Source organism: Bemisia tabaci, chromosome 6, assembly GCF_918797505.1.
Source record: "Bemisia tabaci chromosome 6, PGI_BMITA_v3".
NCBI classification, from domain to species: Eukaryota; Metazoa; Arthropoda; class Insecta; order Hemiptera; family Aleyrodidae; genus Bemisia; species Bemisia tabaci.
In genome coordinates, this window is record NC_092798.1 from 19,225,544 (window position 1) to 19,247,990 (window position 22,447).

A 22,447-nucleotide genomic window follows, 5' to 3' on the forward strand; every position below is an offset into this window, starting at 1 on the left:
AAAGAGTTGTTTCTCAAAGGAAATGACCTAAAATCACCCTCTAAAGGTCGTCGTATCAGTTTCCAAGACGAGTAAAAAAAGGTTCAGTGGGACCACAGTAGGTATAGCCTAAATCATCAGGCAATATCTTCAAAATGTAAAGTTGCAGCGACTTCGCAACTAGTTGCGAATTTGGTAGTTACAAGTTTTTTCTCTACCTGGTCTGTAGCGATCCTGAGCGGAATTTAAACTTTCGTTTAACTTTTGAGATAGAAAAAAGAACTATCTTCAAAATGTAAGTTTGCAGGGACTTGAGGGATATCCTGAAAATAGAGCTTCGATAGAACTTTAATAGAACTTCATTGCGGCGACTGCCCAAATTACCGAAATTTTAAAATGAATTTTCTTCTGGGCGATAGGACAAAAAAAAAGCAAATTGGAAAAATAGTTGACCCAGAAAAAAAGATAATAGGTTCCTATATTTTTACTCTGATTGGATTTTATTATGGGCCAAAATATAGTCCGATTTAAACGAGTTTAAAAAAGTGGTAAAAATTTTCATCCATCAGGAACATTTTGAAATTACGTGACTTAGCTAATTTCAGTGTCGCTAATCAATTTTGCAAAATACATATCCCTAACGGAAATCTGGCAGTCTGTTTTCCACTCTACCTCAATTTTCAGCATAATTCGTGGAAAGTTCGTCGATCCTTTTCGGCTAGAGTTTACTAAAATAGACGCGATGGAGAAAAAGCTTGCATACATTTACGACTAACGAAAGGAATATTTCATTATAGCACTCATGACTCAGAGCTTTGACGTAAGTTCATCTTAGTTTATACTTATGATAATGAAGCATTGGAAGTTCGCGGCTAATTAGTTAGCATTATTATATTAAGGGCGACTCGTGGGAAAAGCAACGGCGAATATTGGAAAGAGAGAAGAGATGGGAGAAAAAGAAGAGACCATGAGACCAGGAAATCATTATAAAAATAAAAGGGAAATGATTTTCCTTCCAGTGATGAGTCCGTGAAGTGGTCACCTAGTGGATACATACGCGACGTTCTTCTTTCGTTTTTTGACGAGGTAAGCACGAACATTTCGACGATTCTTAGGATATCTATTCTTCTGCAGTTTTCTCTCTCTGTACAATGTGAGTACAATAACTTATTGAATTAATGGGGTTAGAAAAAAAGGAGGAAAGTTAATACTAAAAGACAATATACAAGGTGATCAAATAGTGCCGGGTTTACACTATTTTACGGGGGAAACAAGGCCAAAAAATTCAGCATTTTCAATTAGAGTCAACAATTTTCGAGCTATAATAAGTACCAGTGCGAGTCTGAGGAGGGAGGGGGCATTATTCAGATCAGGCAGATGCACTGGAATATTAATCGAAATAATTAAAAATGAATTATTATATTTTTAAAAACAATTTCCTATGTGCGATAAAAAGTACCAATAATAATTTTGATATTATTTACTGGTGACGGAAAAAATCTAAGTGTAGTGAAGAATATGTACAAGCGCCTCTTGTAAAACCAGTCAACCTTATTCTAAAAAAAATCAGGAAAGCTCCTAAAAATCATCAACGGTGAAATGTTTGACTTACCATTAAACCCTCATTCTTAGGTAGGTACGACTTCAGTCACTGAAGTCGTACTGAAGTTCAGTGGTACCTTGAGTGCTCGGCGCAGATTTTTTTTTCGATATAGATCAGCGATATTTTTACATTATTGGATTACATAATTTTAATAATCAATAAAAATAGTTCCATGCATCAGAGTGCTAGGCAAAGGGCAACGTTAAGAAAAATTGCAACTTGCTGCATTGCAAATTCAATACAATAAATTTCAATATGCGAAGCCCCTTCCATTAGTTGATAGGCAACATACGCGACAATTCCGTGTAATCGCGAGAATTCAATTATTTCATCGTAATTTATCTCAGCCTGTGTTGCTAGGGTCACCAGAAAATCCAGGTTTCGTGGAGTCAATGCTTCAAAAATCCGCGTGGATACTATCCACCGTTAACTGACCTCTTTACAATATCGCGCAACCTCGGGCGGAACGATAGAAACTTTTTGTGGGATGGTAGAAAGGCACCTTATCAAGTAGGGTCTAATAGGGGCACAGACGGCACCCCAATAAGGAGGTTTTGGGGAATTCCTCCAGAGGGGGGTCCAAGGATCCTTCTCGGGCAAATTTTGAAGAGTTGAGTCGTCTCAGACGCAATTTTGAGCTGTTCTTACCGGAATAAGTTTCAAAGTACGATTTCAAAGATGGAAGATATGTAACCCATTATTTATCAAAATCTTTTATATTTTCTGGAGGGGCTCAAGCATATTTCTGAGAAGTCTGCTCAAGGGTACAACACTGCCATGCTAAGGAGGAACGCCGTATAAACAATCGAGAGTTGCCAAATTTCCCGGATAAAACATATATTTCTAACGAAATTTATGCACATTTTCCCTTGAAACGTCCAGATATTCTATAAATTGAATTGAAAACAAAATGGTCTGAAAAATATTAAGAAAAATATTTACAGCTTCCCCCATGAATTCGTATTTTATGAGAGGAAATTTGGCAACATCTCAAAGTTCATACGACGTTTTTTCTTGGCACGACAGAACACTTGCGTGAGTCCTCGGAAAAAAATAGACAAAAAAAATTAAAATAAACTTGAAATTTGACTCGCGTATGATGAATATGACTGATTAAAACAGATTTGCATAATTTTTATTTATTAAGGAAATAATCTTCACATTATTTTCCTTGCATAGGTTCGTTACGTACGTATTGAGTACAATATATTGCTTACTCTATCCGTTTTATTTGTTTAAAGGTCCACAATGGGCACATTCAGGGTACTTTTGCTAGTTGTCGTCAGCGTATGCGTTTTCAACGTGCTCCGTGCAACACCCGTTCCGGACGAAGAGAAATATTCCGATAAATACGACGATGTTGACTATAAATCCATCCTCAACAGCAAACGTTTGCTCAATAATTATGTCAAGTGCCTTTTGGACGAAGGACCTTGCACCGCAGAGGGCAAAGCATTGCGAGGTAAGTTCAAACTTAGCAGTTCCAACAATTTGAAGTCCTACGAGCTGATTATTGAAATTGATAGACAAAGCTATAGACAAAGATGACAAAAAGGATACGGAGGCGGAGGGATCCAATTGATGGAAGCGAGTGGTTAAAATAGACAAAGGAGGTACGTAGTAGATTAAGTAACGGCAACCGACAAGAGACCTTTCAGTTAGTCCATCATTTTCCTCCTTAGTATGTAAAAACCACCAGTTTCAACCAATGGGATCGCTCCACTCTCTGTTTCTTCTTTGTCCATAGCTTTGTCTATGAACTGCAATAATCAGCCCGCTGGGCCGTTTTGAATGAATCATTAAGGGATTTCACGGATCAAGATGTAACTCGAGCAGATCGCGATCGGCCCGAAAAAATCGGGCTGATGTAAAATCGACAGTTTGCGGGTCATTTAACAAAACATATTTGGCAGAGAAAGCTTACCTGATTGTAGATATTTGTTCGTAGAGGCAGATGAATTGTGGCATTTTGATGAACGTAGTCCTCCATTCTTCTTGCAGGAGCACACCTATTTGAGCCGCAACTTCCTTTGCAATTGCACTTGAAAAATCCTTGCTCTCCAAAATCTGGATTTTCTCGAATTATGGAACGTAGTAACGTCTCCACACCAGCTGGAACATCATCAACACTTAAAATTCTAATGTGCAGTCTCTTAATTGGAGCGCATTTAGCAAAAAGGAATCAGTGCGATTACAGTATTGTAAAAATGTCCACTCTTCATAATTATCTAAAAAATCTCCCAGAAAAGTTTTGGCTTTCCATAAAAAAATATTAAATTTAAAGGGGAAAAAGTGCATACTCCTAGTGAAAAAGTCCTACTTGCCGCCCATGGGCCGCCGGTATTTTGTCGCCCCCCTCTCATTCGGTTTGAAACTCGATAAAAACCATCAAATGAACGTGTCAGCGGGGGAGGGGTGCATAATACGCATTTACTCGTGTTGAACACATTTTTTGGGAAACCCCTGTCAACACCACTAGCAAAAGTTCACGGAACTTTGCGCGAAAGTTAGTTCCGTAAACCTATCTCTGTGTGGTCAAGGCCTTCCATTTATAAGAAATGAACGGAAAAAATGTGAAAAAACAAACATGAATGTGGATCAATGATTTGAACTTCCGCCGCCGCGCCGCGCCGCGCAGACCGCACCGTGTTTGGCGCAATGCGTGAAGTATTCATGCATTCTTGTAGGCGCCATCCGTTTCACACTGACCGCAATGACCGCATTGTGTTTGATGCAATGCGTGAAGTATTCGTGCAGTCTTGTAGGCGCTGATATGTGTTACATGCCGATCGCCGCGCCGAGGGCTTCTCCTTTTTATCTCAAGTCCTCGTTATCATTTCTTTCTGAGTCGCGCCGTTCCAAAATTATCACAAAAATCGTTAAAACAGTACACTATAGGCCCATACCTATGAGTCTGATTCATATAACTGATTGGATTCAATCAACGGACTTTTTCCGAAGCGCGGGAATAAAATACACTTGTTTATATCGCTTGTGCCGATCGCGATCTGCCCACGATCCGAATCCGCGTAAGCCATTAATGATCAATGCGTGGCATGCTTTGCAATATATCGATTCATCTGCCATTTAAACCTATGGGAAAGGATCGATAAACATGGTGTTTGCAACGAGTAGCTGAATAGTCGGTTCTTTACCATAGCTTCCAATCGGGAAATATCGATGATCGATCATTTACGCCTCACCGCTGATAATGGCTCATTCAAATCGGCTTGGACAGATCGCGAGTTCGCGACCCAAGTAGCGGTGTGCGATAAGTTGCGATTCAATCGGAGAATGTATCGCAATTTTATCGACGTCGATTTATCGCGATATTATGAGACAAAAAAATCGAGATAAATTGAGATAAAATTTCGATTCCATCGAACATTTTATAAGGATTAAACTGCGACAAGATTATGGGTAATCGCTCAGATGTTGACCCTAGCGATTTTATCGCCAAAAATCTTAAAAAAATCGCAATTTTATTTCAAAATGATCGCGATTTTTCAATTGAAAAATGCTGACTGGGGATCGACCCGTAAAATGTGCACTTAAACGCTAAATCCAGAATCGCATCGGTCAACAAACCAAATCGGGTATAATTTACTGGGAAGGCGAACAGTGGATCGGGTCAATAGGAGAGATCGGACCAAAAACTTTAAAAGCTTAAAACTTCGTTTATACACAATGTTGAGTTTCTAAAAGTGGTTTGATTGGTTTCCTCGTGAAAGTTTCTTCTAGAGACACCCCTTAAAATTTCAAATGTCACAAAATAAACAACAAAATTTGCAGTTTTAGTTGAGAATTTCACGTTCGACCTCTCTGATTGACTCGATCCACCGTGTGGCGTCAATCGCAGCCGTTTTTGTTGGCGATTACGTTGAGTGTTAGAACGCATCAACCAGACAACATGATACATTAAAATAATACATTAAGAATTATTTTGCATATTTAATTTTTGATCGTTCCCTTTCAGACCAATTGCCGGACATTTTAGCCACGGAATGCAAGAAATGCACAGATAAACAGAAGAAAGGCTCGCTAGACATATTGGAGATTCTGCAGACGGAGCACCAAGACGCGTGGACGGTTTTGGCAAAACGATGGGACCCAGAGGATAAGTTGACGAAACCGCTGATGGAGAAGTTAAAAAAAGAAACCGGCCAGGCTTAAAGACTTTTCGATGCTCCCAAGCGCTACTAAGTGCTATGGAAAAATGTCGTATGAACCACTGTGCGTTGCCAAATTTCTCTCGGTAAAATAAGAATTTTCAGGAAAATTTGTGAGAATTTTCCGTCTAATTTTCCAACAGATTTTCTTCGCAATGTGATCTACGGTATCGAAAGCTTTCAAGTAGAAATATTCACGATTTGTCTCAAAAATTTATATTTTAAGACGGGAAATTTAGCAACTCCCGGATGTTCATAAGACGTTTTTCCTTAGCACAGCAGAGCGCATGTTGGAGCACTTTTTTCTTGGCGAATAATTGCTGAGTACTCCTGCTCTCGTAAAGTTTAAACATCTATACGGAGGAAAAATAAAAAAAAAATAAAGATAAACCAAAGAAGAAATGAATATTCTGTCATTTTTTAAGTTCCTCAATATCTTCTTATGAACAAACATCGAAAAAAAAGTTATTTCTGTCGTACTTGTCAACATTTTACTTATTAACAAGTCTCATTTTTTAATTGTTACTTTTGGATTGAATTTGTATAATTATGCTACGCATGCTAACCTCTTTCTACCTATTTCTTTTTGCCGCTCCTTTTAGCCATAACATAATCGAGTTGGCGTTCTACAAATCGTCACCTTCCGACCAAAGTATCGTAAGCGCCATGCGACGCTTCAAAATTTCCGCCGCCATTTTATTCTTTTCCGGAGAAATTGTTGGTTAAATCTATTTGAAAATTTCACTGAATTTTATCGGCAGCACAAAGAAAATTCAGTGACATTTTCGGACAGCTTCGTTGAACAATTTCTCTGTAAAAAAATAAAATGGCGACGGAAATTTTTAAACGTCGCATAGAGCTTGTGATACTTTGGCCGGGAGGTGGCGAAATACTGTGCTGCAGCTTTAAAGGAAGAGGGAAATTAACGTCTGACAAGACATTTATTTTGCACGATATTTAAGTACAATTTTTCATGGTTACGCGCAATCAGTTAACTGACAATGAGTGATCATGGAGATAGAAAATGTGGGGTAAAGGTTTGAAAAATGGGAAAAAACCGTTGGAGATGTACTTACATTTAGAGATGTTTTGTATTTTTGAATGCGTAGAAAAATAGAGTACAATTTTTAATGGGAAATAGGCGTTTCAGAGAAGGAAGAAACTGAATTGTCTATTAGTTATAATTAGTGCTTAAACGTAAAATTATCACAGTTTGTGGTCAGTTCAAGTCTCGCTTAGAGTCTTCTATCATATCATCATTTCTGTGCAGGACATAAAATTTTCTGAAACAAAACGGAAGGGGTTTTTATCAGTAATAATTAAGTAGTTTAGCAGTTCAATCAGAAGAAAGTAAAAGATCATACACGAAAGTTGTTTATCCAAGCGCTAAGGCTCCAAGTCCGGTTTTAACAGAGATATTGGCTTTCAGAAAACACTTCGGTTGAATTTACCTATACGTTACGGTGTTAGTTTATGTTCCATGATTTATGCCATTTTAGCTCTGACAATGAACAATTAAGAAGACAAAGAGTCCTCTACATCCACAGCAGTGGCTAGGCGTAAATGATCGATTGTCGATATTTCCCCATTTGAAGCTATGGTATGATTAAAAATCGATCATTGAGGTTTTCGTTGCGAACACCATGTTTATCGATCATTTTTTATAGGTTCAAAGGGCAGATCAATCGATATATCGCAGAGCACGCCACGCCACTGGTCCACAGGTATATTGATAAGTCCTCGGAACGAGAGTTTAACAAGCACTAACCAGTGGCGTTGCGTGCTTTGCGATGTATCGATTGTTATGTCATTTAAACCTATGGAAAAGGATCGATAAACAGAGTGTTCGCAGCGAACACCTTAATAATCGATTCTTTATACCATAGATTTACATGGCATAACAATCGATACATCGCAATTCACGCCACGCCACTGGCACTAACGCGGTAGATGGATGATGCCATCGGTCGTGTTTTTTGAACGGAGATGTACTTACTAATACTGGGGGTAAAAACTTGAATTTGAATGGATGTTTTTAATTTTTGCTGATCTATGGAGATTCGATCATGTCAAATTTTAAAAACTTGTGACAAACGCACGAATGGGGAATCGCCATGGATTAGTTGAAAAACGTAATTACAAGTTGAGGTCCAAAATACACACCAAAGATCGGCGCATTCCTTTCGAGAGTTTCCAGAAAACATGTGATTAAAATGTTCAAAAACTGAGGAATGCATACTTGGTCGCGAGGGAGTAAAAGGAGGGGAAAGGGACTGCAAGAAAATGTTTCGATTCCGAAAATTGAAGAAAAAAAAATGGAACAAAAAAAGGACTTAATTGGAATAAAGTCAAAGTACTTACACTGCCGCAATTCAAACAGTCGCCAGAGATAAAGTCAGGATAAAGGAGGGGAAAGGGACTGCAAGAAAATGCTTCTATTCCGAAAATTGAAGAAAAAAAAAATGGAACAAAAAAAGGACTTAATTGGAATAAAGTCAAAGTACTTACACAGCCGCAATTCAAACAGTCGCCAGAGATAAAGTCAGAATCACAGACTTCGCCAGTTGGCAGGGACTGAAACCACTGTAAAATAAAAATGAAGAATGAAATAAATATAGAGAAAACTGTGACAGAAGTGTACACAAAGCGAATATCACTTTTGATAAGCTTTAAGTTTTAGGAAATATTCATGAAGGATACGTATGTTGCAGTCATTTGAAGGGTGAAATTTTCACTTATTTAAAATTTTTATGGAGAATATATTGCAGTGCGGATAAGCCTGATCAAGTATTTTCCTGGGTTTTCCAGATTACGAGAATTCTTGGCTAAAATCCTGAGGATTTATTTTTACGGGTGAAGTGGTATAAAGGGTGACCAGTGGCGTGGCGTGAAATGCGATACATCGATCGTTATGTAATTTAAACCTATGGTAAAGAATCGATTATTAAGGTGTTCGCTGCGAACACCCTGTTAATCGATCCTTTTCCATAGGTTTAAATGACAGAGCAATCGATATACCGCAAAGCACGCCACGCCACTGAGGGTGACCCTGAGTTAAACGGTCAGACTGCAGGAATGTGTTCTATGGGTAAAAATAAGACATTCTTGTTGTATAACGTTTTTTCCGAAAGTGCCCCCAGTCGGAGCTACGGTCCCCCAAAATTTCGGAAAGTAAATAGTTGTTCCTGAATTTTGGCAACGGTTGTGAACCAAATCCCATGAAAATTAGTAATTTCCTGTGCTTTTATGCCTTGAAATCAAAAACAATTAATGATAAAAAAAAATGAAATCTCAATTTGAAGAGGGAAATTTGGGGGTGTTTCGGCTCCTGCAGTCTGGCCGTTTAACACTGGATCACCCTGTATATTACATGCAGCAAAAGCGAGACGTACCTCCAATAAGCATCCATAATGGAAATAGGCGTTACACTTTTCGTTGTTGCAATATTTATGCGGAGCAGAATTATCATCGGCCCTGGAGGTGAAACAGATGCAACACTCTTGAGCTTGGAACAACTGACTGTCGGCGATCCTCTCGTCCTCTTCTTCGACGGGTGGAGGAAACTCGGTGATTTCCAGCAAACGTCCTAAATTATCCAGCAAATCTCTTTCGGAGTCCCACTCAAGCTCCTGCATGGAAGGACAGGATTTTGAAAAAATTGAAGAGAATGGAGATGTAGCATGTGTGAGGACTTTGTGATTTAACTGTTGATTCTGATGTAAAAGTTCGCGAGAAACACGATGTGGCCACTGGTTTAATCTGAAATTAACTCCCAATCTCAAAAAAAGCTCTCAAATTGAAGCCAAAATGGAGGGAATGTCCCACGCTATTCTGAGAGTCCACCTCTACATCAAAACAAAATCTCCATGCAAAGATAGGGAGCAAATACATTGACAGGGTTGCCGTGATTTCAGTTTTAGAGTCCCCAAATAAGGTGGCAGCCCTGTCAATGTATTTGCTCCCTATCTTTGCATGGAGAGTTTATCTTGATGTAGAGTTGGACTCTCAAGATAGCGTGGGATATCCCCTCCATTTTGGCCTCAACTTGAGAGCTTTTTTGAGCTTGGGAGATGATTTAAGAGAAAACCAGTGGCACCATCGTGTTTCTCGCGAACTTTTATATAAGAATCAACAGTCAAAACGCAAATTCCTCACACATGCAACATCTCCATTTATAATGTGAACAAACAAAAACAAGTATGACAAAACTGGGCATCCGGTCAAAGTATGGTGATGAGCCCAACGAAAACTTTTACTGGAGCAAAGAGAAGAGTTATTTTAATTGCTTTAATTTTTTTTTTATTTATTTATTTGGAATCGGCTCAAATGCCGGAATCACACGCTGAATGTGGGACCTAAATGTGGCTCGAATGTGGAAGTCATCGGCCCGATGCCTGAATTTTCAACGTGTCGCGCAAAATTCAGCAACGATTCTCTGCGACCATCGGATAATGTCGGATTTGTCTAAACAATTCGATTAGATTTGATACGAATCTGGATGAAAATAACTCGAATTTGCGAAAGTTCGGCCGTTGAGCGATGACTGTTGAGTGTTAACTTCCATATTCAGCTGCCAAATGCAGTGTGTGATTTCGGCAAAAAAAATTGACGAGCGCATCAAGAAGCCTAAAACTTGCTCCTAACTTCACAAAGTACGTGAGAAATGAAGGGTGTCGATAAGGACCGTTTTTGAACCCACCCTCGCTCAATTTCCTGCCTGAATTTTTTGCTCATTGAAAGATTTATATTTTACGGTATGCGCCATGAGATGGTCATTGCCGATCTCTTTTCGGGTCTAATACTGGCCTAAAAATGGGTCTGAATTTTTCGGCATTCGACCGCAAAACTGCAAAATTTGCCTTTTCGCCAAAATCAGCCTTCATACCCATGTTTAGGTCAGTATTAGTATCATGATGTGTTTTGCAAAAAATAGACCCTCAGTGATAAAATAAAAATTGCACAGTGGAGGAGAACAATAGTGGGCCCAAAGAGGGCCTTTATTGATGTCTCTTCTTCGCTCTATGAAAGTGGTTCATCCATCAAAAGTGTTCAATTCATTTTACTTAAGAGTAGTTAGTAGAGCTCGACTGATTAAGTTTGGAGTAGGGGATGAAATGCAAAAGAACAAATAACTAAACATAAGATAGAGTATTCGACACGAAGCTGAAGTTACCGGGGGTTAGGAAACAGATTTTAAAAGTAATGAATTCCAGAAATGATGATTTACACTTGCCTTCAAGTTTTTCTCCAGAATAGCTTCAAACTCTAAACTATCTTTTCTATTGCCGACAATGCGGATAATCGGACAATTTTGAACTTCCAGTGGGTTAAGGATTAAGGATGCAAAAACGTCATTCGCTGGAAACAATAACGTTCATTTCAAATTATGGAAATATAATAACAAACAGTACAAACAAGGAAGTTTTCAGTCGTTAAAGCTAACAGCAATCGGAAAAGTATCACTCAGTATAACTTTGATTTATCAACAGTCTATATTTAATAATCGCAGCGGAGAGTTCGTTAATTTCAGTAGCACAAGAATCTCGTAATAAATCCAGTTGTTAGGAACCTAGGTATAGAATGAACTAGATTAGCGCAGTAAATTAATTAAATTGCGATGAAAGTTATGGTGCGCTTTCGCGTATTTTTCTTACCCACGCGTTCAAGTCTCTGGTGGGTATAGATGGGACTACATTAGCGCAACAAATAAGTTACTAAACCATGAATGAATTTTTACTTCGATATACCCTTATCCGAAGGTAAATAACGCAGAGAACACAATGCGCACTTTAAAATGCGAAAAAGTGACTCAGAAACTGAGTAATACACAGTTCAAAAAACGCAATTTTCCCGCAAATTTATAAAGCATCCCGCTTTCGCGCCGAACCGAATGATGTCATCCGGCACCAATCAGAAGCGAGTAGCGGTTTCTGCGACTTCCGCCGAATGTCTTTCTACTCCTTGTATAAACTGGAAATAAGAAAACACATTGGATCTAGAGTCCAGACTCTTAAAAACATCGACAAGAATAAATACTCTTGATTCAATCAGATTTAAGCTTAAATCAAGAACCAAGCCTCTTAATTTGAGCGGATTTCCTTTTGATTTAAGCTCAAATCTGATTGAATCAAGAGTCCTTTTTCTTGTCAATGTTTTCAAGAGTCTGGACTCTAGATCCAATGTGTTTTTTTTTTTCCAGCGTACATGAAATAAACAATAGGAAAGTCGAAACTATATCTTTAGAATCAAAACATCGAATCTCATTCCTGTTATCCCTAGTAAACACATTGAAATGCGTTTTATTTTAACAAAAATTAGTGGAAAACGAGAGGAGATAGCGATTTGACTACCGTAGTAAATCACTTCCGACATTTTTCCGCCATTGCGGCGCGTTTGAAATTCCTTTCGAGCCTTCGGGTTTTTTAAAAGCGATCCAGGATTTTGGTTAAAAAAGCAATGGATGACCACGTGATCTGTACACACCTGGTACTTTCAGAATATCGAACAAAAAATGCAAGGTTTAATGACCCATTGGTTAAGTTGCGATGAAAGTTAAAACACGTTCTCGCGCACCGTATTTTTCTTACCCACGCGTTCAAGTCTCCAGAACAATGACACATGCTGTTTTAGGTGACCGTTTCTTTAAATGCATTGCAATTGCATTGAACTTGTCATCAACAAAAAATTGTATAATTTTCTGTCTGAATTCTGAAAAGATGAATTTCTCTGCTCTCTTGCGATGGAAGTTAAAGTACGTAGTAAACGCTCGCGTGGCAGTACTTTTCTCACCCACACGTTCGAATTTCTGGAGCATTGAAAGACGCTGTTTTAAGTCCGTGCCTTTGTTTTCTTCAAACTTCACTGGAAAAAAAACACATTGGATCTAGAATCCAGACTCTTGAAAACATTGATAAGAAAAAGGACTCTTGATTCAATCAGATTTAAGCTTAAATCAAAAGGAAATCCGCTCAAATTAAGAGGCTTGGTTCTTGATTTAAGCTGAAATCCGATTGAATCAAGAGTATTTTTTCTTGTCGATGTTTTTAAGAGTCTGGACTCTAGATCCAATGTGTTTTTTTCCAGTGTTGTCATCAATTAAAAATTGCAAATTTTTGTCTGAAATTTAAACTCAGATGATTTTTTTGCTCTGTAAGATCGAAAATAGCAGGGCAGCGAGTGAAAACCGTGCAGCAATGCTGCAGTAGTACATTGCGTTGGTGAAAGAGTCCGGTCAGAGACTGTTATTATATTGCATTTTGCATTTTACATTTGTGTAACTTACCGATTGCTATTCGCCATACGGTGTCTTTAAACATAGGGTCTCTAGGTTCAAGTACATTGACGTTCATACGTAAAGTATCGCACGCCTGCCAAAATCCTTGCAATGACTGAATCACACATGTAAACTGTTGGTAAAAATCACTGATCGAGTGTAACTGAAACAAGAAACGAGCGGATCAAAAACCACATTACAGTGCTGCCGTGCTAAGGAAGAACGCCGTATGAGCATTCGAACGTTGCCAAATTTCCACCCATAAAATGTTTATTTTTTAGGAAAGTTATGAATATTTTTTCTTGAAATTTTCTGGAACTTTAGGTGAAATTGCGAAAAAAATTATCCGAGAAATGAAAAGAAAAATATACATAAGCTCACCAGGAAATTCGTTTTTTATCAATAGAAATTTGACAACGCCTGAAGGTACATACGGCGTTCTTCCGTAGCGCGGCAGAATGAGGAAATGTTAAGTGACATAAAACATATGAAGACATGGCAGCAGGGAGCAGACAACTTTTTCTTTCGAGTTTTCCACGAAAAAGCTTCCAAATTGCTGAACCACGATATTAAAAAAAGATGAAAGTAAAAAGAGAGCCAGTTCCCTCAATTCAGAACTTGCAATGCTTCAATGAAAATTGAGCACTGTCTTTGAAGTTTGGTTCCGTATTTTCTTTACTCCTTTCTGTATTACTTTACGTAATTACGTATAGGCGCCTAACAGGCTAGTTTAATATAAAAAAAAGAAAATTACAATGTACAAATACGTAAAACAATCTATTCTTTATGAGGCAGCTTGTCTCAATTAAAGTTGATGTATTTAAATGGAGGAAAACAGTGTTGCTAATTTGAAAAATTGCCACTGTCTGGATATTTTCCAGCGTGTCTACTAAAACAGGCTGGTCAAAAATCAGGACTTTTACAGTATTTTTTCAGTACATTCCCAAGAAATCCAGTATCTCCTCAATACAAAAACCCAGTACTTTTTCAGTACCTTCATTTGACGAAATTCGAACAATTTCAAAACTTCGAATTTCTCGCTCAAATTGAGACAAACACTGGAGAAAAATCAGATTGGATCTAGAGTCCAGACTCTTGAAAATATTGACAAGAAAACGGACTCTTGATTCAATCAGATTTAAGCTTAAATCAAAAGGAAATCCGCTCAAATTAAGAGGCTTGGTTCTTGATCTAAACCCGATTGAATCAAGGGTATTTTTTCTTGTCGAAGTTTTTAAAAGTCTGGACTCTAGATCCAATGTGTGTTTTTTTTTTCCAGTGAAGATGACGAAAATGCCGGACCTTCTTGCGGAATTTCCGCCCTCTTTAGTACTTCTAGAACGCTCTTAAAAAATCGGTACTAGTTTCAGACTTGTAGACTCCCTGTACACGGAATAACATGTAAATCAACTAACTTCAGCGAATTGTGGTTGAACGGCTTCCGGCAAATCAATGGACAGTATCTCAGGACGATCCTTCGGATAGTTGGAGGGAATTTTCAGTTCTAACCGATGCTCTCTCTCGCTGTCATCAATGTGAAGTAAAATGAGCTTCTTGAGATCGCCGGACAGAGAATGTAACGCATCGAGCCCAACTTTGTCCGTCAGCTCGGCCAAGATGTCACGCGCAGACTCGAATACGTTTGATTTGTTAGATGCCTGAATGTCTTTGTGGACCGAAGGTGTCTCGTTCGGCAGCAGAGATGCCTGGATCGAGAAGAATAGGTAAAACATTGGAATCGATGTATAAAAAAGGGAGCGATAATTCCACAGTTAAGATAATTAATAAAACAAATTTTAAAAAATTTAAAAAACTCACTCGCGACAATTTGTTAATTACATATTTTTTAATTTAAAAATCGTCGTAAAAGAGCTTTTTAAATTTTTCAAAAATTGTTTTATTAGCTTCGGAATCATCTTATTTCGTCCCTTGTCGGGAAGATTATAACAAGCGCAATTTTTACAATTTGTTAGTTTTGCTGGTTTCATAATCGTGTTTTGACGCTTGATTATTGTCGACCGGATAAAAGTAAGATCTGTCCTAATAGCAACTTTCTACGTTCTATTTTGACGGAGACATAGCGCTTTGAAAAATTTGGTTTATGACGTCATCCACCGTGGTAGTGACACCTTTGGTTTCTTCCACCTTGCTCTCATTTGTCAGGGAAGCACAAATCACTAGTTACTCAACGTGAAACTCGGATTAAAGGAAAGTGGAAGAAACCAATGGTGTCACTCCCGCTGTCGATGACATCATAAACCGAATGTTTCAAAGCGCGATACTTTGGTTAATATTGAACGTAGAAAGTTTCTGTTTGGACAGATCTTATTGTTTTAGACTCATCTACACGAATCAAGCATCAAAACATGATTCTGATGCCAGCGAAACTGACCCATTCTGGCCGACGTAGAGCATCAAAGCGATGCTTTGCATTCCCTGTAAAGTTGACAAATTGGCGCTTATGATATTATTCTGGGAAGGGAACGATTCAATCACAGGTAGAAACAGGTATAATTAATCAAAATCAGAGCCGGGGTTTGAATTTCTAGACATAGCGTCGCGCGTTGTCCGGAAAAGTGTATCTTCTCTTTTTCAAAAGTAGGTCCTTTACCTTCATTAAAAATTCGCTGACAGCCAAGTACGGAAAAATATTGCGAAAAAAACTGAAGCCATTGACTGGAGTTAAAAAAAAATTCTCGTACCGCAAATTTTTTCTGAAAATTCAAAACGAGGAGGGAGGAGGAGAAAAAAAGCTAGAATAATTCGATCCTACCAAAATCTTAAGCCACACATGCATTAGCACACTCTAAAAACCCTTAATTCGGCTCCATTAAAATTGATTATTGAATTTTTGGCGTTTTTAAGAAGTATTCAACAAAATATACCTATGATTTCATTTTTATTTTTTATTGTTATTCTAAAATATTCCAAAAATAGAAAAAAAGTTTGAATGTGATGGTAATACCTATGTCGTTATTTGGGAACTAAACAAGTCTAGTATCAAGTGCACATAGGTTCAGTTTTGGTGAGTATCAAAAGAGCAGTTAAAATATTTCAATAGGTAGCTAAATATGTACTCACGAAGAAGATTTGCAGTTCACCCAGAAGGCCTAGAAAAGAGTTTGCTCCTCTAATAATCTAAAAGACAAAAAACGACAAAATAAAAGAAACTCTTTGACAGCGGGATAAAGGATGGCAAAAAAAACATTCTCCAAAGCTTTTTCTTTAAGTCATCATCAGAAGTATGAGATTTAAACTTTCATCTTGTGCGCAAAATTTTAGCACTTCCGTTCTTTTGAACCCTGCAGTTAGGATACGACGTTCAAAATTTTCTACATAAACCCTGTATTTGGCATACTATGCAGCGAACAATTTTTTTTCCTGTGTTGACATAAGAAAGGTGAATAGATAACAATTTTGTACAAGACTTCATCATCTTACGTAAAAAAAAATAAAAATAAAAAAAAATAAAGAAAAAAAAATAAAAAAAAATATAGAAAAAAATAAATAAAACTTTTAACTTTAACTTGAAGAGTTGAAAACTACATATTTCAAAACTCAGAGCTCCCCCTGGCCTGTGTGGAAGCTCCGAGTTAGTTAATTTTCTAAGAGAGGGAGAACAAATTGAAACGACAGGATCGCATATAATTTGGATTACATTTTGCAACAAGGAGTCACTATCTCTGGCTCTTCCACAAAATCACCTTTCTGCATAAGGAAACCAATGGCATATATGTTGTTCCTAAAATGAGTCAAAAATGGAGGTTCCTTATTGCAAAATATGGTCCATTTCTACTTTAAAAGTACTTACATTTTGCAGAGTGGTTTTTTGCAGTGGAGATACTGCCAGGGAGGTAGGCGCTCGGACCATCGTGCCTTCTAAAGATGGAAATTTTGGACAAACCACTGAAATTAACAGTTCCTGCTCCTGTAAAATACAAAGTCCTTTCCATTCATAGTTCAGTCCAAGCAACGCAAACTTATTTGTCACATTGGTTAGTTACCGAACACGTCGACATGATTCAGATAGGCAGACCCTGGTAAAAATTGGCAGTAGAATCTGTGTTCCAAAATACCATAAACCTACAGCCGGCTGTAAGATTTCCAATAGCCTCTACAGTCGGCTACACAATTTCTTATAGCCTTTTGTAGCCGATGGCGATTAAGTAACAGCCAGGCGATAAAGGGTATGCTAAGCGTTACTAATTTATTACAGGTGCTAGGACTCAGTGAGTTTTAGGACTACTGCTCTCTTTTTGGGCCGTAGTATCTTGATTTATTTTGCGAGGAAAGCTTCGTACTTTTGATGGATTCCTGTCATTCCTAATATATTAGAGCGCCTTCAGTTTCGTATGATACTGTGCGATATCTCTGGTGTGAAATAGTTGCTTCAAGTGCCGTGGCACGCTGCGGCGCGGCAGGCGGGCAGCCAGCGCGAAACGCGCATTGGCGCCTTCAAACCTAACAGGGATACTTCACGCGTTGCGCAATGCGTGCAGTATCCCTGTTAGGTTTGTAGGCGCCAATGCGTCGCCGCTCCGCTTTCTATTAGGCTCTGATATTTAATCTGGTGGAGTCAGCGTCATTCAACTCATGATTTTGAAATATTTGCACATCCTGTATGGATTATTCTCATTTGAATTGATGGAAAAAAAAAATATGTATTAAAGGAAAATACGAGTTTAATGTGTGTTTTGTAAATATTAAGGTGGTTCCGTATCAAACTTAATGATTTCCAAAGCACACGAATTTCTACACAATTTCTTGTAGCCTTTTATAATCGATGGCGAAAAAGCAACAGCCAGGCGATAAAGTGTAAAGCCCGGCGATAGGAAGTATAGCCCGGCTGCATAATGTTTTATCGCTTCGTAGAGCCCGGCCGTATGATTTTCTCCGCATTCTACGGCCAGCTATATGATTTTCTGTGGCCGCATTTAGCTGGCTATAAAAAATCCTATGGTATTTTGAAACGCAGCTCTTATCGCCAATTTTTACCAGGGGATTCAGCAGGCGACAAACTTTCCAGAATTGAAAAAGTCGTCCTCCTGGTATGAAAAATTTTAATTTATCCATTGAAATTGTCCAACGGAGAATTATTTTAGTTATGAAGTATTGCTACCTGACATATAGGTAGGTTAGTGGAACGTGTCTGACGCTGTGGTTGGCTTGGGTACCGTTCACACCTTCAAACACATTGTATATTTGACAAAGGAAGTATAGGTAATTGACACGACATAACTTGGTGTAATGTTTGAAGTATTTCTATGGTGTTGAAGGCACCGTAAACACTATGTTTGCCGGCGCGCTGTTTGTTGCCCACGATTCTCCTCGCTAAAGAATCGAAAATTGAGTTATTGGTGAATCGGTATTGCTTCGGCATAAATACATCGTGTTGCAAAGTGACAAGCAGAACAACTGATTTTTAAGACCGAAAAAACATCGGAAAGTCCAGTCATTCTCAAAACAACTCGAACGCCAAAGCACTTTGTAAAACTCGCTTGTCTTGATTTGGTCCGATTTGATTCCTTCGCGTATTTTTGAGAGTTAGAGGGTACATGGAGTGTTGCTTCAGGCCAAACGTGTCTCTGTTTTTGAGATTTAATAGTAAGTTTTTGCACTTGTAGGCAATCATCAGTAACTTAATCAGCGTTTTTAATCCATCCTCCCGAATCTGAAGCGACAACTCGCCGTTGGCAGCATAGAGCGAGGCATGGCAAGTTCTCGCTTCGCGCCATCGCGCCTTCAATTTTACAGATGCTACCCGGACATCCATCAAGCACGAATAGTTGTATCTCTGCGCCGTCATCAACGCGCGTCCTTTCCCTCACTCTATTTTCATGCTACGTTGGTTCCGTTTGTCTGTTGTGTAGTGGTGCTTTAAGGGCTACGCGGGCAACACAGCCGAGGATCGGAGAGACGTATCTAATCAGACTTCGTTTTTTAAATTTTTCTCTCGAATCTGATCAACACCTCATTATTGGCAGCATGGAGTGGAGCATTGCAAGTTCTCGCTTCGCGCCATCGCGCCTTCAATTTTACAGATGCTACCCGGACATCCATCAAGCACGAATAGTTGTATCTCTGCGCCGTCATCAACGCGCGTTTTTTTCCTTACTCTATTTTCATGCTACGTTGGTTCCGTTTGTCTGTTGTGTAGTGGTGCTTTAAGGGCTACGTGGGCAACACAGCCGAAGATCGGAGAGACGTATCTAATCAGGCTTCGTTTTTTAAATTTTTTTTTCGAATCGGACCAACATCTCATTGGCAGCATGGAGCGGGACATTGCGAGTTCTCGCTTCGCGCCATCGCGCCTTCAATTTTGCAGATGCTACTCGGACATCCATCGAGCACGAATAGTCGTATCTCTGCGCCGTCATCAACGCGCACTTTCTTTCCCGTGCTATATCTCTATATTGTGTTGGTTCCGTTTGTCATTATTGCATTTGTGCTTCAACGCTACTTGAACAACACACACTGGAAAAAAAAAACACATTGGATCTAGATCTCAGACTCATAAAAACATCGACAAGAAAAAATACTCTTGATTCAATCAGAATCTAGCTTAAATCAAGAACCAAGCCTCTTAATTTGAGCGGATTTCCTTTTGATTTAAGCAAAAATTTGATTGAATCGAGAGTATTTTTTCTTGTCAATGTTTCCAAGAGTCTGGACTCTAGATCCAATGTGTTTTTTTTTTTTTTTTTTTTTTTTTCAGTGCAGCCAAAAATAGGACAGACACATTCGGGCCTTGTTTGAAAATTTCTTCCGATTCTGATCAACACCTCATTGGCAGCCAAGGGTCCGGGGCCAGCTCCAAATTGGGCTCCTAGGTCAGAGCTAGCTCCGGTTCGGAGCTTTGAATTGGGATCCAGGTCTCATGTAGCTCCGGTCCGAGGCTCCGAATCGGGCTTCAGACCGGAGCTACCCTCAGACCAGAGCTCCAATTAGGCTCTGCCGTGGAGCTGGCTCCAGTCACTTTGAAAGCTCCAGACTCCGGCTCCGAGCCCCGGAGCTTTGGGCTGGAGCCATAGTTAGGGAACTTTAAGGAAAGGTTGCAAAACACACAGAAGATGAAAAAATAAAAAATTTTGAACGTTTCGAAAAAGAAAAAAACAATCCCATTTTAAACCGAAAAAATATTAGTAGGTACTAAAAATGAGTCGTCAATCCGCTGTTATATGCTTGAGCAAAACAAGTTACTATATGACCATAGACATAGCTTTAGACAAAGCTATAGACAAAGAAAACAAAAGGGATATGGAGGGATCCTATTTGAGGAGGCGGATGGTTGCAATGGACAAAGAAGGTGGGCAGCATAGAGCTAAGCATTGCTGTTTCACGCTCCGCGCCAGTGCGCCTTCAATTTTGCAGATGCAACATGGACATCCATCAAGCACCGAAAGGTAGTTGTATCTCTGCGCTGGTTATCATCACGCATTGAGGTGTTCTCATTTTTGAAATTAGAGAAAAGTTAGGTATAAGTTTGCTCAAAATTTACTTTCGATGAGTTCAAATCAATAGTCATTCTAGACTAAACAAAAGGTGGGAAAAAGTTTAAAAGTCTTTTAAGCGCCCTGGAGGGAGCACGTCTAAAACTTGGTACCTCGGCAAGAGTTAAGTCATGCCAGGAATTTGTTTTTTGATGACTTTAGGTACTGGTAGAAATCCCAAGTCGGGTCAATGATCAAAGAAATTTAGGAGGACGGAAGAAAGTGGATGTTACGGGTCTCCTTCAATTTCTTCAGACTCAGCTCAGTTTGAATTTGCCATTCATACATTGCATTGATTTAAAACTATAAACAACTTGGAAGGTCATTATTAAAAAAAATGTAAGTTACAGAAGCAGACTTACTTTAGAACAGGAAATATAGCCGTTCCATTTGGTAAAATTATGGTTTGGGATGAGGAGCGGAAACTTCAAGAAAGCTTGGGTGATTAATTCATTCATGATTTCACTTATTAAACTTAAATACTCTTTATCACAATCAACTGAGAGCCGGTAAAAGATACATTTTTTATTGCATTAAATATCACAGCTTATTGACCACTTATCATTACTGTCTTATCACATTTATTCTCTTGGTCCATGTCCATGTTATCACTTCGAAAACCATCACTCATCAAATATGTAAACAAACAAGTTTGCAGATTACAGAGAGTCCAACTACACTACTTATCTTCTCATTGAGATGGAATTTTAATTTCAATTTCGCTCTATCATACTCATAAAAAAAAAATCGAAATTTATAAGCTCCGAAAAAAGTAGACAAAAATATATGATAAATATTTGCCACTATCTGTCGTACCTATTCATTTTCCATCACCGCACATCAGAGATAAAAATTCGGTGCACTCCAACCTTGTTGGTATCCTGAACAAAGGTTAATCGGCGGGATTTTGTGGCGGGAACCGAATGTACTATGACTTTGAGCAATACCGTTGTATCAGGGGAAAAAATATCTGAGGAGAAAATATTTTATATTTGGTCTATAAGGTTCTGACGGCATAGGTTGTCATCAATGAGTGCCAATTTATGTTGATGCGTAATTGAAAACTAAAAAGTAACTTCCCGAAGTATTCCAAAAATATTCAGGCAAAGAGTACTTGTACTTGATTATGATAGAAAATAATACAGCTTGAGCACACAATCGGTCAGCTAGCTCCTTTTGTCAGCTTATTATTTTCTTCATAGGCGAATACAAATCAATTCATAAATCAAGTGCGAAAAGTTTGAGGATAGGTATCCCTATTTTTCACTTAGCGCGTCAAAATGCTGTTTTAATTTAATTCTTTGTTCATAACTGTAGCTTGGATATCAATTCTGAAAAAGGAACCAACTCTTTCTTTCCTCAAATTTAAGTACCTGCAATAAAGTATATCATTCTCTCTGCAAGTAGCAGTCATCAAAAAGAAAAGTGGGAAAATTTTAGGAATTGGTCATCCAACTATTATAAAAAGAACGTTTCCATTGGCCTCAAGCTTGTGATGTAATATATGTGTATAGCAACAACCCGAGGTTTGAACCACCTTGAATCAAATGCAGCAAGGCTGTTGTATGATTCGTAGCAAAAACAATCGATTTTATAAAAAAAAAGACAACAAAAATATTCACTCTGTACAGCAATAATATTGCACACCTGGCCTGGATACGTTATCTCTCGTTATAATTGCGACCTGAATGTAAATAAACAAACGTGCATGGGTGAAAGGGTACACAGCAGTCAATTCTTCTTGTGACATCACTAAATCTGTTGGCTCGATATTTTTGGGATTGGGTTCTGAGGATATTCCTTCTTAGAGGGTCTTTTTCACAGCCAAAATTTGATTGAATGAAAAACGAAAAAGGGTAGAAGTTCTCGTTTCTTTGCAAACATTCTAAGGATAAACAGGAAAATAAATCATACAGCAACCCCATATGTGATA

General features: G+C 38.5%; 2 protein-coding genes across 2 annotated transcripts; one reads left to right on the forward strand and one right to left on the reverse strand.

Moving 5' to 3' along the window:
• Window positions 1-909: 909 nt before the first annotated feature.
• On the forward strand, window positions 910-6,276 carry LOC109042122 (allergen Tha p 1). Its single transcript, XM_019058691.2, has 3 exons — window positions 910-1,065; window positions 2,824-3,044; window positions 5,559-6,276. The coding sequence occupies exons 2-3, from the start codon at window positions 2,831-2,833 to the stop codon at window positions 5,753-5,755; spliced, it is 411 nt and encodes a 136-aa protein (XP_018914236.2). The 5' UTR covers window positions 910-1,065; window positions 2,824-2,830; the 3' UTR covers window positions 5,756-6,276.
• A 547-nt stretch (window positions 6,277-6,823) lies between these two features.
• On the reverse strand, window positions 6,824-21,149 carry Fancl (E3 ubiquitin-protein ligase Fancl). Its single transcript, XM_019058662.2, has 9 exons — window positions 20,877-21,149; window positions 16,836-16,952; window positions 16,106-16,162; window positions 14,440-14,730; window positions 13,034-13,187; window positions 10,985-11,109; window positions 9,144-9,380; window positions 8,260-8,334; window positions 6,824-7,034 (listed from the first exon to the last, which is right to left on the reverse strand). Exons 1-9 carry the CDS (start codon window positions 20,970-20,972, stop codon window positions 7,008-7,010), a joined length of 1,179 nt encoding a protein of 392 aa, XP_018914207.2. The 5' UTR covers window positions 20,973-21,149; the 3' UTR covers window positions 6,824-7,007.
• Between the last annotated feature and the right edge of the window lie 1,298 nt (window positions 21,150-22,447).